The sequence below is a fragment of the Neltuma alba genome, unplaced genomic scaffold (genome assembly GCF_004799145.2).
Source record: "Neltuma alba isolate B1F8T4 unplaced genomic scaffold, ASM479914v2 tig00002811_pilon, whole genome shotgun sequence".
Lineage (NCBI taxonomy): Eukaryota > Viridiplantae > Streptophyta > Magnoliopsida > Fabales > Fabaceae > Neltuma > Neltuma alba.
The window spans coordinates 598550-613905 of NW_021633026.1; the positions used below are offsets into that span (position 1 = coordinate 598550).

At 33.9% G+C, this 15356-nt stretch overlaps 2 protein-coding genes and 1 pseudogene across 10 annotated transcripts; 1 reads left to right on the top strand and 2 right to left on the bottom strand.

The window, feature by feature from the left end:
- Positions 1-215: 215 nt before the first annotated feature.
- On the bottom strand, positions 216-3063 carry LOC114739016 (uncharacterized). 5 transcript variants are annotated; one of them, XM_028927089.1, is made up of 5 exons: positions 3026-3063; positions 2370-2417; positions 2210-2282; positions 1101-1166; positions 216-889 (listed from the first exon to the last, which is right to left on the bottom strand). In XM_028927089.1, the coding sequence occupies exons 2-5, from the start codon at positions 2414-2416 to the stop codon at positions 398-400; spliced, it is 678 nt and encodes a 225-aa protein (XP_028782922.1). In that variant the 5' UTR covers position 2417; positions 3026-3063; the 3' UTR covers positions 216-397. The 5 variants fall into 5 exon arrangements, with proteins under 5 accessions (XP_028782922.1, XP_028782941.1, XP_028782933.1 ...); XM_028927108.1 differs by lacking the exon at positions 3026-3063 and having other exon boundaries at positions 216-654; positions 742-889; positions 2370-2982; XM_028927100.1 differs by lacking the exon at positions 3026-3063 and adding an exon at positions 2866-2976.
- Positions 3064-4549: 1486 nt separating this feature from the next.
- On the top strand, positions 4550-8791 carry LOC114738839 (KHG/KDPG aldolase-like; annotated as a pseudogene).
- Positions 8792-8943: 152 nt separating this feature from the next.
- On the bottom strand, positions 8944-12942 carry LOC114738979 (uncharacterized). 5 transcript variants are annotated; one of them, XM_028927048.1, is made up of 9 exons: positions 12613-12942; positions 11942-12093; positions 11550-11619; positions 11014-11104; positions 10815-10876; positions 10220-10491; positions 10024-10057; positions 9820-9942; positions 8944-9348 (listed from the first exon to the last, which is right to left on the bottom strand). In XM_028927048.1, exons 2-9 carry the CDS (start codon positions 11987-11989, stop codon positions 9158-9160), a joined length of 891 nt encoding a protein of 296 aa, XP_028782881.1. In that variant the 5' UTR covers positions 11990-12093; positions 12613-12942; the 3' UTR covers positions 8944-9157. The 5 variants fall into 5 exon arrangements, with proteins under 5 accessions (XP_028782881.1, XP_028782886.1, XP_028782903.1 ...); XM_028927053.1 differs by having other exon boundaries at positions 12584-12942; XM_028927070.1 differs by having other exon boundaries at positions 9240-9348; positions 9851-9942.
- Positions 12943-15356: the final 2414 nt, after the last annotated feature.

Genomic DNA, 15356 nt, shown 5'->3' on the forward strand with positions numbered 1-15356 from the left:
CTTTGATCAAGCCCATAAATAAATTGATTAATTAAATAGAAAATAAATAAAGAGGCCTAAACTGACTAACTTTTTCCTCCTTTTAATGCAAATTAAGTAACTATCCTGATTCTGCATCACTGGAACGAGCTATGGACCCCGTTTTGTTACCTAAAAGGCTAAAACTTGGCCTAAGTATATAAGGGGCATTCAATCGAAGAGGATATCCTCGTTTGATTCCAAATTGGAATACTGTATTGAGAAATTTCAGATTAGCCAATGAAATTAGTTAAACAAAAAGAATAGAGTAAGAAAATGACAGAAAAGAAAACAGAGAATGGGTTAAAGAAAAGAGGAAGAAGGATTCACAAAGTGAGATGTTTACTATTCTTTTCAACACTATCTACCTCTCCTCGTGCTACTGTATGTAATATTCATCATCTACCCTCAGTTTCCATGTCTTCTTTCGCTCACGTGTGCTTCGCCGTGTTCCATTTTCCTCATTTTCCCCATGCTTGTCCATTGTGTCATCTCCATGGGCCATTTTGATCGCTCTATTTTGGTCATTTTTCATGTGCTTGTCCTCCGTGTCATCTCCATTGGCTATTTCGCTCGTTCTGTATTGCTCATTTTCCACATGCTTGTCCATTGTGTCATCACCATGGCCTATTTCATCTCTACCAGCTATTTTGATAGTTATGTTTTGCTCATTTTCCGCATGATTGTCCATTGTGTCACCTCCAGGAGCTATTTCATCTCCATCACGTATTTTGATTGTTCTGTTTTGGTTATTTTCCGCGTGCTTGTCCATTGGGTCATCTCCATTGGCTATGTAGCTTGTTCTTTTTTGTTCATTTTCCACATGGTTATCCATTGTCTCATCTCCATTAGCTATTTCCATGCTGTCAGCCTAGTTCATAACAGACTGTTAAGCAAAATATATGTACGAGGAAAACACTCAAAAGTACCATGTAAAACATCAATATTAATAAGCATACTCAATAATAGCACCATTATAGAAATAACATCCCAAATGTTAACCACAAATCAATATGTTCTACAATTTCGAATATCAGTCATCTTGAAATTGGTCATAAAAGATGGGGAAAAAGTAAACCAACCTTCTTAGCGAGACCATGACCAGACATGACTTCATAAAGCTTGCGCATAAGCATTTCTTCTTCCACCTATATAAGAAGACGTCTAGCAGTCAAGGATGATAGTTTACGATTGAGTTTATGTAGCGAGTTTAAAACAGACCATGCCAAAACAATTCTAGTATACTAAATTTATCTCCAATCTCCAACAGGGTTCCGTGCCAAAACAAACCATTCACTTACAACCAGTATAATACTCTAGACGTTTTATATTTTTAAATTGGCATTAAACATGCGATAAAAAAACAAGACGTGACCGATGAAACCAACAAAGGTTTAAGGAAATAACAATCAGATAAAGACTAAACCTTGACAACCCAGAATATGACCCTACCAGCAACAGGGTTACTCAATTCCCAATGTAAAAATAGAAGTTATCATTCATTTAAGTTTATTTCATTCTCTCTAGTCAATATGAATGTTAGTAGCTCTGGCCAATTGGAAAAAAACGTGAGCACAAGCATGCTTCCCAACAAACAGCCGAAATTCACGTAGAAGTGCAGCATGGAGATGATAAATCAGACAAGAAACTGGTGAATAGTAAATAAAATTATCTCAATCTTTTCATTAAGGAAATAAACAAATAAAATCATCACTAGAGCTATGAACTATTTGTAGTAACTAGTAAAACTGAAGTGAGCACATTTAGAGCTATGTAGATAGCCTTGTCTAAAGTAACAAATTTACTGTCAGAAAACAGTATCACAGTTGACAGTGTAAAAATAAAGTAGTTCATCTTATTTTGTTTCTTACAAGTTGCAATTACATCTTCGAGCCTTCATCATCCTTACAGGGAGATAAAAAACCTATGGCAAAGCCACATTCCTCGTCTAACCTAATTCACAAAGCCCTCAAGTTGATAAATACAAAATCTATTTAACTGGGAAATGGAAAGTACCACAGCTTTCACAAGTCTAACCTGAATTAGATAGAGATCATGCTTCAACAACAAAATAAAGAAAGCTTTTCTCTTCTCCTTTGATAGAAAAGCAATGAGTACGGCAGGTAGATGAAAATGGTGTAAAACTAGAAGCCCTAATCAACAGGAGAAATTAAAGAAAGATAGAAAAAACCTGAAGATTTTGCAGCTGGTTAAACATTAACCTATAGGAGTCCATAAGGAACTCGTGCTGCTTATCCAAATGCCTGTTAATGACATGATCAAAACCATTAGATTTAGGAAGGGGGTAGGGGGAATAAATTTAATGTTAAAAGCATAATTTCAAGGATTACTTCAGTAACTCTCCGGAATGATTTGGGTCAAGCTGATTAGGCTCCATCCTAGGACAAGGAACAAACAAAGCCAGCAACAGGTTACTCCAGGCTAGAATAAAAAAAGGAACGCACTTTGCAGGTAGTCTTCTTCAAGTAGAAATCACAAATTATTAAGCAGAAAGAACAGTAAACTACCATCTATTTTGAACCAAAAGTATATTTTGTATACTAAATATTTGATTTTTTATATTGAGCCCGTTGAAATGGTGGGACAAACAATTGAAACGAGAGTTCGAGAAAAGTTTACATTAATCCAACATCAGTATTCAACAAATTGGAAAAAAAAGATATTAGCTCAATAATATCAGTTTCATAAATAGTAAGTAGAGCTACTAGGCAAAGAGCTTTCCAATTGAAACAAGCTTACGGGATACACCTTTCCAGAATTTCAATTCGGAATACTTCGGTCTCCTAATCTTAAGAATTCAACATGACACACAAACAAATCGCAAACCAGATAATACGTTCTATTCAGAATCACAATTTTGCAGAACCACTTCAGCGAACAAGCTCAAATCAACCTTTTTTTTCCCCTAATGGAAAAAAAAGTCGTTACACTGGAGAAGAAATTTCATTATAACAGAAGCTGTAAAGATACAAAGAAGGACGCTTACTTGCTGCTTCGTCGCCTTTAAAACCTATAGCCCTTCGGCGATCACGAACCGATTGTACAGCAAAGTTCCTTGGCCGGAACGACGCAGATGTGCGGGAGAAAGTATTTCAACATATAATAATAATAATAATAATAATAATAATAATATTAACTTTTTTTCATCTATTAAAAAAATTGACTAATTAATTAAGTTTATCTGATTAATGGCTTTTATTGTGGATAATCTTTATATTTTACAGAAAATAACAAATTTTAATTAATTATTATTAATTTATATAAGTCTGTTTTTTAATATAAAAACTAGATAAATAATTTGTGAATATTAAAAAATTAGTTAAATTGGTTAAATGTGATAAATAGATATTGTTTTCTGTAAAATTTCCTCATTAATCAAGCATATTAGAATTATTATTTGATAGAACTTCTAACATATACAATTATCATATAGATTACTTTAAAAAAATATATATAAAGGACAAAGTAAATTGAAGTATTATACTAGTAGTTAGAACCAAATTAAATCTTTAATTATCTCTTATACTGCCTACGATCTTTAATATAAGAGTTATTTTGACATTTAATTTGATCTTACATATAAGAACTCAATTCATTTTATCTATCACATTTATTCATTTTTTCCTAGATAATTTTTATAGTAATTGCACATGTTAAATGTTTCATCAAAAAATAATTCTAATTAATACACAACATATTTATTATAAATAACTAACTTAACAATTTTTTTAATTTATTCAAATTAATCAAGTATCACTTATCTCATATTAAGTGGTCAACAGTATAAAATTACCGTTAAGTGTTTATAATAAGCATTGCAGGGAGTACCTGATGTTCATCTAATGTCTAAAACATGTCTTCAAAACAGGACAAATTTAGTTTGATTGCATAAGTGAGAATATATTGGACGGGAAAAAAATTCTAATTTGTATAATAAAATGTTTAAATATTATCTCTAATCCTAGTTATAAGTACAAACGAGTTTTTATAACTAGGAAAAAAGATAAGTACAAACGAGTTTTTATAACTAGGAAAAAAGATAATACTGAATAAAAGGTGGTGAGTAAGATACTTGGGGATATTAGTACTTTGTATGTATGTATATATATACTCCTCCTATCCTTAATATAGGACTCAATTGTTGAGTTGGTTTTTGTCATAAATATAAAACTCATTTTTTATATTTATCAATTTTTTTTAAATGACCCCTATAGATACTCTCTCAACCATAATCAAGTAAAAGAGGAAGATGAGGTATATTAAAAAAGATGATTATGATATTTTAGAAAAAATGTGTCACATTTCTTATAATTAACTAACTTACCTAACTTTTTTAATTTAATCAAATTAGTTAAATAGGTCTTATATTAAAGACCGGAAGAGTATATATATATATAAACATTTTGCAAAAAAAAAAATTATTTATTAATTATAAATAATAGCGAGATAAATAAATACAAACCGTTATTCTCCCGCTAAAAAGTCGCTCTTCTGCAACGAGAGAGAGGAAATGACAGTGGGAATGAGCACTTCAGCTCTAAGTTTGTGCCATCGATGGCCTTCTCTTTCACTAAAGCTCGCCAAAGCTCCATCGTCTTCTCCACCGCCATCTTCCTGTGCTCGGGTTTCATGCCCTGGTCATCAGCCTCAGCTTTCTTTATCTCCGGTTGACAGAACCCTTAGCCAGATCAATAATTCTGGTGTTGTAGCTTGTCTTCGGGCCACTAGGTGTATCTCTATTGCACCATTTTCAAATTTTAAGTGCTTTGACGCTATACTTTTTTGGTTTTAGATAGAATTTAACTTCTGGTAATTAATATTCCGGTTTTAATTCCTCTTCTTCCCTTTACTTTGGTTTTTGGTTTTCATGCATGAAATATAGCTTTGCCCATTTGTATATTTTTGGGGTTTCATTTCTTTAATGCTGATCGCTTTGGTGTGGAGTTCTTAATTCTTTATTCTTTCCAATTTGGTTCAGTTCGCTGGTTGAAATTGCATTTGACTGTTCTAAACTTGGTCTAGTAAAATGATGTGTGTATTGGTATCTCATCTTTGTATTATTCTTCTATGGCTTACTTTATGATCTTCTATGGTCACTGCCGACTCATTTTATATTTTTCGCTGATATAGTGCAGAAGTGGCCTTAGAAGCTGCGCGTGCTGCAATAGAAGGAGGAATTTTAGTTGAGTTTCCTTCTTATTTTCCATTCTCCGAATCATTTTTTTAACTGCAAAAAATAGGCTTGCTTCATCTGACAAAATATTTTCTTAAGTTTCAAGTTAATCTTAATATATGAATACTCTGGAGTGCTCTTTGGGAATATAGTTGGAAGTTACTGTCCCTTGTGGCATTTCCCAAGCTATGAACTACTTCAGAGTCTTGAATTAGAAGTTCAACAACGAATTGCTAAGAAAAAAGAAGGCATCTGATAAAAATTGTCGATGTTTAGAAATTTCACAAGTCAAATAAAATGGTTCTTCTTGGTTGACATTTTGAGAAATAACTAATATTATAAATAGATTTTCTTTTCTTTTCTTAATTTTTATTATACGTTAAAAATGTGCTCTACTCTTTCTTGTAATGATTAGTTACTCATCAATCAACATACTTTTTTCCTCTGCAAATGCAGTTGGAGGTTGTGATGTCTACCCCGGGTGTATTCGAGGTGTTTACTCAAGCTTTTCTTTTTATTTTACCGCACTTGCACTGAGCATATAAGTTATCTGCTTGTGGTCGGAATCTGTAGGTTCTACGGCAGCTGGTAAAGGAGCATCCTGCAATGGCTCTAGGAGTATGCTTCCATCCTTTAAAGTTTCTGGTTTCTCACATGCCATTAATGCATTTTTGAATGTGTATTAAGTCTATAAATGCAGAGATATTGTCCCTATATTCTCTGATTTGGCATTTCAAAGAGTTTGTCTAGAGGGAGTGACCTGATAACCAAATTGGTTGAAAGTTGACAAATACTCGCTTGTGCTTCACGCATTATACATGCAAATTGATAATTTAGTATTGAAGTCATATCCATTAAAGTTTAGGAGGGGTCAAACCTAACTAATAATGCAGTATGAGTCGGTATAATTCTTACATATTTTAATATTTAGTAATTGTGCAAGTGGTGTTGAGAATTTGTAAATTTGTTATTCGGCAGTCATAACATTGTAGGATTTAATCAGGAATCTGCTATAAAGGTAGTTTGAGAATTCTTGGGCATATCCTACTTTATTTATCAGTAAAGGTCAAATCTTAATAGAGTATCATTAACATTCCTCGTTTGAGTTTATGTTACTATGTTTTTCATACAAAACATATTGAATTCTTTTTTCATTTTCTTTGGTTCCTCTTTCTGTTCTACTTAGCTTTGTAAATAGTTTCAATGAAGTTCCCCTGAACTCTGGAAACTACGTCTGATTAAATGCTGTCTTGAAACTGTGTGAGAACATTGGGATATCTTGGAATTGTTGAAAAAACATTGGTAAGATGGAAAATTTTGGTTGGTTGTATTTCATAAACTTAACATTTTTCAAATTTATCTGCATCCTTTGATTTTTGTGGGTGTCCTATTTGAAGTTCTTACTATTTGATCTCGTATTTAGATGATTACGACTATAAACAATTTTCAATATTATTGACTTTAGTTATATTTCTTTTCCAGTGTAGTCTGAGCCAAAGAGATCTTTTTCTATGACATAGGTTGGGACAGTTCTCAGAGTTGAGGATCCAAAAAATGCAATAAATGCTGGAGCCAAATTTCTCATGAGTCCTGCAATTGTGAAGGTCTTAAATTTTACCATGTGTATACTCAGGCATGAAATTACTGACAATTGTTGTTCAACTGATAGCCCAATGTAAATGGACATACTGGGATGTTTTATAAGCCACTGAAGCTTTTTTTCTCAGGACATAATGGATTATGTTTAATGCAGTGAGAGTTTATATATTCCTGGTGCAATGACTCCAACTGAAGTAAGATTCAGCGTTCAAGCAATTTATGAATCTTTGCATGATCTGTTCTTGCGCAATTAGTGTTCATTTTTTCTTTAGTCAAGCATTGTATATGCCTTCCGTTGACTCTCAGTGTATGTAATGCAGATATTATCTACTTATGAAACAGGAGCCAAAATAATCAAGGTGGGTATTTTCATTATCTTATTTTCTTCCTTAGGCTGAAGCATATTGTGATACATAATTGTTTTATACTTTAGTCATGTGTAAAATATGAGCAATTCATGAGAAGATGAGTTTCTTATGATTCTCTTCCCTTGTTGATTAACAAGAATCTTATTTTTCGTGTATTTCAATATAATCATTCCATGAGTCTTACATTTACCTAGTGGAATAGGTTTATTCAATTTCTGCTCTTCCAAGAGTTCGGTACATATCAGCACTCAAGAAGCCCTTCGCTCAAATCCCATTGGTTGCTTCTCAGGGCATAACAATAGGTACTTTTGCAGTTTTTTTTGTCTTTTTTGGGTGAGTTAGGTACTTTTTTACTTTTGTAGCCAATCATCTTCCAAATCAGGCTACTTCACACTTAATTCAATAACTTAGAGATCAAACTTAATACTAACGCTTGTATGTCTTTGGAATTTGTCGGGGAACCATAGTCAGTAATACGCATGTCAGCTTCCCTAACAAGAGAATTTTTGTGTAGTTATTAGTTGTCTATCTGTCCATAGGGGCCTATGGTGGAGCTGGATCTGCAGAATATTCCTCATGGCTAAGCATACTTGTATTCAGAATCCCATATTAGGCAGTAAATAAGCAGTGAAATAGGAATACAACATGAATATATTTGACTGTCTGTGAAATTATTTCTTCTATTTATTTTTCCCCGTAAAAAGCAGTTCTGGGCAGTTAGTAAACCCATAAGCAGTTGCTTCCTGGAAACATGGTTGCTCCTTTTAGGAAAAGCTTTCTGTTGCATATTTTGACTATCCGTATGTGAACTGCAATATATGTATGCATCTTAATCAGTAGATCGAGTTGTTGCCATTTGTCATGAGTCTCTATTGCAAATGAATTTTCTAACTGGTTGTAGATTCAATTGGGGACTATATTAGGCAAGGCACATCATCAGTAGTCCTATCAGATGCCATATGTGATAAAGAAGCAATTGGACAACATAATTTTGAAAAGATATTTGAACTCGCTCGCTCTGCAGCTCTTCTGGCTCATAATGCCATGAAACGGTGAAAATTTGCACTTCTGTAATTACACAGTTTCTGACTTTCTACTGCTTTCTTAGCTTTAGCCATAAATGTTGTTAATATGGTTACTGCACTTTTCTTAATCATTGTAGTGAGAATTTGTAAGATCACTTAACCTACCAGAAACGGATGATAAATGATGATCCAATCCAATGGCATTGTGATTAAAGACGATGCCTTGCAGTTTTGTCTGGCTAACGTGTGGGTTCTTACCAGCTTTTTTATGTGTTGCTTGCAGGAGAAAAGAAGAACTATAATGCACATCAATTGAATTTGAAGCTACAGGCAATTTTCTCTCTAATCATCGTTGCTCTACTCCAAGCAGCACAATCTTCTCATGACTTGATAATGCACATGCATGCATTCTAGTCCAGATGAGAATGTTGAGCTGAAAGATTTGTTTTTGCCCATTTTTGTATTTAACATGGGTTCTTTTCGGCATAAAGCCCTGTTTTTTTAAGGACTTCTGTATATAATTTATGATGTATGATGTTAAGTTATAATATTCTGGTTTCCCTTTATGATGTAGGCTTTACACACACACACACATTATTGTCATCGCAGGACAATAAAATATATAAAAGGAGGATGGAGTCTCCCTCTTTCCTTTTGTGATTTGTTTTCTAACCTTGCTTCCTCTTGTTTACTTGTTCTGGATTTTATCTCGGACACATTGATCGTTGCCATTTCTGAATAAGTTACTTCCATTTCTTATAAAGATTCATTGATCTGCCAACAATTTTACATCGAGCCAACATCCAAAGACTACATTTAAACTGGTAAATTGAGTATCATACAGTTAAGACTCAGATAGGTTCTAAGCCGGCAATTTTACATCAATGTAGCATCCAAAGACTACAGTTAAAACTGTGCAGACATGACCCGCAAAGTCCAATATTGCAAGAAGCTCAGTAGCATAGCTTGATAACACGAGATACCCTTTGAAAAAAGATGGGGCACATACTGGTGCTGAACATGATATCCTCTCTCATCCATTCTGGTGCCACTTTTTCAAATGTGCCCAGAGATAAAACATGATATACAAGCTCTACTTCCTCTCCAGGAGCTTTGCTTACCCAAGTCAAGTTGAAAGAATAACCTACCATAATGACAAGCAGTTGTCAGTAACATGTCAAATGGCAATAAATTCTATCGAAAAAATTAATCCAAATACTCTCCCCTAGAACTTTGAGCCACTTGCAAAATAGCCTGTCAACTTTCAAAATTAGAAAACACCTCCCTCTGCCACAGAAGTCAATACAAATCAACTTCATTAAACCATGACATGTCTCCCATTTCTTACATTTTCCATCTTCTAAAACGAATTTGATACGTTATCGGAAAAAAAGGGCCATTAACAAAGTGAAAATTAATTAGATAAACGGACTGCACATTTTCCAGAATCCTCCATCATAAATTCAGATGAAAACCATGTACTCAAGCATATTAAGGCACACATGTCAACTCAGAATCAAACTTTGAGACATAAACTATTAAAATCAAAATCCACTAAAAATTCAAAAAATCAGTTCATTTAAAAAATTAAAAATTGAAAAAATAATAGAATTACCACTTGATTGATGGAGGGCGGAAATGCATACTCGTTCAGTTTGATAGTCAGTGGATAATTTCATGCCCAGGACATGCTCGAAAAGAGCTTGAACTAGCCAGTTTCTTTCCTGCAAATTAACACCTGCTGAAAGAAAAGGTTAACAAAGTATGCCAGTGAAAAAATTCATAGGAAGCAGCATATACTTTAACTAACAACACCAACCTGATTGGTCACTGGCCCCAGAACCACATATCAGCTGCTTTTTTACAACATAACATCAGCGCATCAAAACATACATATTTCCCAAATCAAATTGATAATTGAGATGTGCATATATATTATGATTATGAGTGAATAATTGCATAGAGGCACAAACTTATCAATGCGTGTTTGCATTTCTCAGATGTTAAAGGCTCACCTCAGCAATGGCAGTCTCATTGCATAAGTTTTGTGCTGCTGAGTCTCGTGCCACAGAATTGTCTGCAGCATTTCCGTATGGTGTAGACCTATCTATTTCTTCTGATGCATCATTCCTAGCACGTTTCCTAGTCCTTCTCATGGATGAGGTATTGGATAGAGCACGAAGCTCATCATCTTCATGCATTTTATTATTGTTTTGCTTCAAGTTACCAGAATGTCCATCCGGATGTAGCTTTTGGAATTTCTCAATTTCTTCAATTAGAGCCTCATCTGCCAAAAGTTCAAACTCCTGAGTCTTGAATATGAAAGAGGAATTGATAAAAATGAAAGGAAGAGAGCAAGAGAGTGGATGAGGTTACTATGTAAAGTTTATAAGCAGTCATGTACTTCCCAAGAAAACACAGTCACGATACAACAATGAATCAACATTGACATTGAAATTCTGAGGACATAGTTCGACTTATCACTTTTGTAGCTATCGGAAGAGTGACTCTTACTCTACCCTTTTAGTAAGGATTTAATTTAACCAGAAAGTATGAAAAGCCAAACATGGTTTTAGACAAGTGACACGCTAAGAAACTCAAGTGTCTCACTTTTCTTGCTCTCCTCCATTACAAGCCTTTGATAGTCAGCAACCTCTTTGTCTTTGGCACGCCTAACATGGTTAATATACATTCAGCCCTCCAAACAAAATACAAAATACATCAATATGAACAAAAGAACAAAATCTGACCATGAAACGAAGCAGCAAAGAAAAGTGAAAGAAAGAGAGCAGAAGATGGAAATTCATGCCTTATCGAAGCAACTTCACTTCTCAAATCATTTACTTGTTCATGCAACCAGTTATTTTTGCCCTTCAAGTGCTCTATCAAATCATCTGCAGCTGAAATAGTGAAGTACAATAAGAGATGGTTAATAAGTAGTGCAAGAGTGCTTAAGCTGTTTGAACCAAGAGAACCAGAAGAAGAATTCTAAATGAAAAGTACCAAATATAGAAATAGTTTTGCAGAACTCAGCTGCTGTGCCTAGCTACTGGACACAGCTCAATGCAATCAAATATTTTGCATCACACTTGAAAAAAATATATGCCAAAGCTAAAGAGGGAAAAGGAGGAAAAACAGGTCAGAGTCAGAAACCCGGAATTTAAAAAGCAGCAAATGGTGTTTGCAAGACCACTTGAACATGAATTCTAGGAGCCATTTATATCGGGCTGAAATTCAAAATGTATTGCAAATTCTTGGTAAACTCATATTATCATAAATCTATAATTGCGGTCTTCAGAAACTTCAAGAAAGGAATCTATGTGATAAGCATAAGAAGATACATACCAGACATAAACTTTATAAATTTAACTTCTTGATCTTTATTTATCTGATCAAACTCAGAAAGTTTCTTAGCCTGGAACAAGAAAGAAAATTATGAATCAATAACAAAACCAAACTCACGTTTGTTTGCTGCATCATTCACCAAATGAAATATCAATTTTATTCACCCTTGTTCATCTCAAAGCCTTAATTCACACCCAAATGCAATGTTTTTTTAATTTTCCGAAATAATGAATCAATTTTTTTAAAAAATTTGAACATCAACATCAAATACCTCAAAACATCTTTCCTTTATGCTGTGAGATTATTTAATAATAAATGACATAAAAAAAACCAGTCAATGTGAAGGTACAAAACTAGCAACTTAGAGTTAGCATCAACAGAGAGTCAGAGACCTTTAGCTTGGTATACTTGTCATAGAGCTTGGAGTACAGAGCCTCCATTTATGAATGGTAACTGCAGCTGCTGCTGTTATGGAAGAAACCCAATGTGGCCGGGATCAGAGAATCAATCAGGCACCAATGAGATCAATTGCATCAGCGAGCAGCTGTTGCACATAAAATTAGCAACGCAATTAAATTCATAGCATCTTGAACTTGAAATGAAAGTTAAGAAATGGGAAATAGAAGAAACCCATAATAATCCAAATAAAGCATTGGTTAGTGAGGAACTAGAAATATGGTCAACTGCAGAAAAAACTTCCAAGTTCCAACTGCAACCATTCAAAGCTTTGAAGAATCAGGTTCTATGGTTTGAGTTAGGCCAAAATTATTCCAAAATAACATCGAACTAGTAGAGTTCATTACACGCATGTTGATCATGCACGATAATCACCCAACTCACTAGCACAACGTCCCCCAAATAGCCCTACTTCAACAAAAGGGAGCGGGTGTGTGACTGAAACATATGGATAAGGGAATGAGTGTGTAAATCTAGGAAGTATTAGAATACCAGCACAGCCAAGGACCCTTCAACTTAAGGAATGATGAAAATAAGAGGCTAAAGGGAATGAAGATCACACATGATTGAAGACCTACGGCTAAGGGAGTGAGATGAGATTATGGACCTCACTGAGATTCACAAGCCCCCGGCAACAAAGCTGCAAAATCAAGATTCAAGAAGAGAGTGTGTGGCTGAAAGATTGACCCATTGAGATTGAGGGATTGGGATTAGGAGGAGAGGACAGGCCACGGATTGTGTGGTGTCGAGCAGAGACAGAGCACCGGATGAGACGTGCTATGGCTGAGATATTCTACGACCGACGGCGTGCCGCGTGTGTGAAGCTGTGACGTGTGAGGGTGAGGCAGTGAGCGCCAAGCCAACGACGGTGAGAGCAAGGCGTGAGGCCGCCGTGAGCGGGGAGACTGACCCGATGTTTGTTGGGCATGAGGGGGGATTGGAGGGGGGAAATGGAGGGAAAATTTAATAAAGATGAATTTAAAAAGTTGGAAAATATTGATAAAAATATACAAAATAAAACAGCAAAAAAAAAATTAAAGGCTGGCAAAAAAGGGAAAAAATTGTTTTGTTTTTTAACTTTTTAAACTGGGCTTATTAAATTCTTGTTGTCTTTTCTTTCATTTTCTTCTGTCTCATTTTTCTGGTACCAAACAACTAAAGGTCAAGTATTAGGCAAAACATAGAGTCGTAATTTTTTGAGAGAATGAAAGTGGGAACCAAATTTATCCCATCTGGATCGTTTAAATATGATCTTGATAGTACTTATTTAATTTTTTTATTTGTTAAAAATAATTATTTAACTATCAATTTATTAAAAAATTATTTTGTTTATTTAAAAATAGTTAGTTAAAACATTCTTTGCCAAGTGGGATGAGCTTGGACTAGTTCCGAGTCCTAGGGGACATTGGAGAGGCTTGGGGGCTAGGTTTTCTAATTTCTAATAATTAAAAAAGTACTCTCCTGATTTTTAAAACGTGACTTAATTATTGAGTTAAATTTAATCATAAATATTAGACCTATATTTCATATTTATTAAAAAAATTAAATTAGTCTTATGAATCCGTCAACAATAATTAAGTAGGAGAGGGGAATGATATTAAGGAAAATGATCATGATATTTTAAGAAAAATATTTCATATTTTTTATAATTAACTAACTTATCTAACTTCCTTAATCTAATCAAATTAGTTAAATAGGTCTTATATTAAATACCGAAAAAGTAATATTTATTACTGAAAAATAAATTAAAAACCTGTAAGAAAATATCAAACTAGTCAAGCTCTCTTACATTGCATGTGATGAACCGCTTTAAAGTTTAATCTTGATTAGCTTGCCATACTTTTTTATTTAGCATTTGCTTGACATTGACATCCATGATATCTCCAAAGAAATTTGATAAATGAAAATGATGATGTCTCAAATCTTAAACGATGGTCTAAAATATAATTTAAATGATCATTTTAATCTCTTATATTTTAAATAAAAATTAGGGTTAATATAATTTTTGGTTCCTTACGTTTGTCTTTGTTTTGGTTTTGGTCCATCAAATTTTAAACCATAGGTTCTAGTCCTTGTAAAAGTAAAATGATCTAAGTTTTTATCATGGTACAAAAAATCGGACCAGACAGGCCGATTCAGACCGAAAATTGGTGAACCGGTTATTGATCCGATCTAGTTCAGTTTCTGAACTAGATCCCAAGTAACTTGGGAAAAACAGATACGAACAGGTAAAAAACTGATGAAACCGAGCAAACCGCTGGGTCAGGTGAGTTGACTGGTTTTTTTTTTTTTTGGGAGGTATGCATGAACAAAGGAGAAGAAGAAAAAGAAGAATGGGAAATAAAAGAAACAAAAGGGAGAAATAGAAGAAAGAGAAATAAAAACTGTGAAAACCCGTTTTAAAGCATCGTATATTGCATGTTGCAGCGAGATACATGGACGAGAGGGGATGATCGAAAGGGATGCAGAGAAAAGAGTGAACGGTGGCAAGGGAGAGGACCAGCGAGAGAACCAGGGACAAGTGAAAGGAAGGATGCTTATCGGCTACAACTAGTTAGATTCAAAATGGCTACAATATTTACTTCTCTCATTATCACCGTTCAATTTCAATCTCTCACCAGCTCCCGCAGTTACCGATGCCCCGATTTGGAAGAGAGTGCTAGAACAATTATTCAAGCTGACTTTTTTTTTGGATAACTACACCTGGTCCTGTAGAAGGTCAGAAAGTGCATTGACCTGAGAGTTTGTATACTCTTTTTTGTGAAAAAAAATTATCAGTGGGATGTAAGGAATTATAAAACGCAAATCTTTACTAATTATTATCCAAAAACAATCAATATAAGTATCTTTTTTCGTATATTATTTTTTGAAATATTTTTCAAACCCTTTATACATCATTTAAAATTATTATATATTATATTTATCTTTATATATTTATTATTATTATCATCTAAAATAATCAATGTATATTTGTTGGCAAAAAAATGGCTAATGTATATTTAAAATGTATTATTTTAATTATGACTAGTTTGATCCCGGGTTAATCTCGAATTGAACTACTAACCCTTAAACCACTTGCTCAACTGGTTCAATTACCGGTCTGATTTTTTGAACCTTGATTTTTATTAGATTATAGGAATTAATATTATAAATAAACAGAAAGTTGCGAGACCAAAATTTATAATTTAAAAATTAACCCTAAAAATTATAAGTGAAATTTTATAAATTACAATTCAATATCCATATACTTGTTGTAACCTTTTTGTTATATTCGTACTTCAAATTTATAATCCAGTGCCCAATTTTCTTCCGACCGAGCGATTGACGGGAAAGGACCGCCATAACTCCTCC

Coding starts and splice junctions, on each gene's coding strand:
- LOC114739016 (XM_028927089.1), bottom strand. CDS start 2,416: ATGGAGCCTAATCAGCTTGACCCAAATCATTCCGGAGAGTTACTGAA. Junction 1,167..2,209: donor ACCAGCTGCAAAATCTTCAG/GTTTTTTCTATC, acceptor CTTCTTATATAG/GTGGAAGAAGAAATGCTTAT. Junction 890..1,100: donor GTCATGGTCTCGCTAAGAAG/GTTGGTTTACTT, acceptor GTTATGAACTAG/GCTGACAGCATGGAAATAGC.
- LOC114738979 (XM_028927048.1), bottom strand. CDS start 11,989: ATGGAGGCTCTGTACTCCAAGCTCTATGACAAGTATACCAAGCTAAAG. Junction 11,105..11,549: donor ATTTATAAAGTTTATGTCTG/GTATGTATCTTC, acceptor TCACTATTTCAG/CTGCAGATGATTTGATAGAG. Junction 10,877..11,013: donor AGTGAAGTTGCTTCGATAAG/GCATGAATTTCC, acceptor TAACCATGTTAG/GCGTGCCAAAGACAAAGAGG.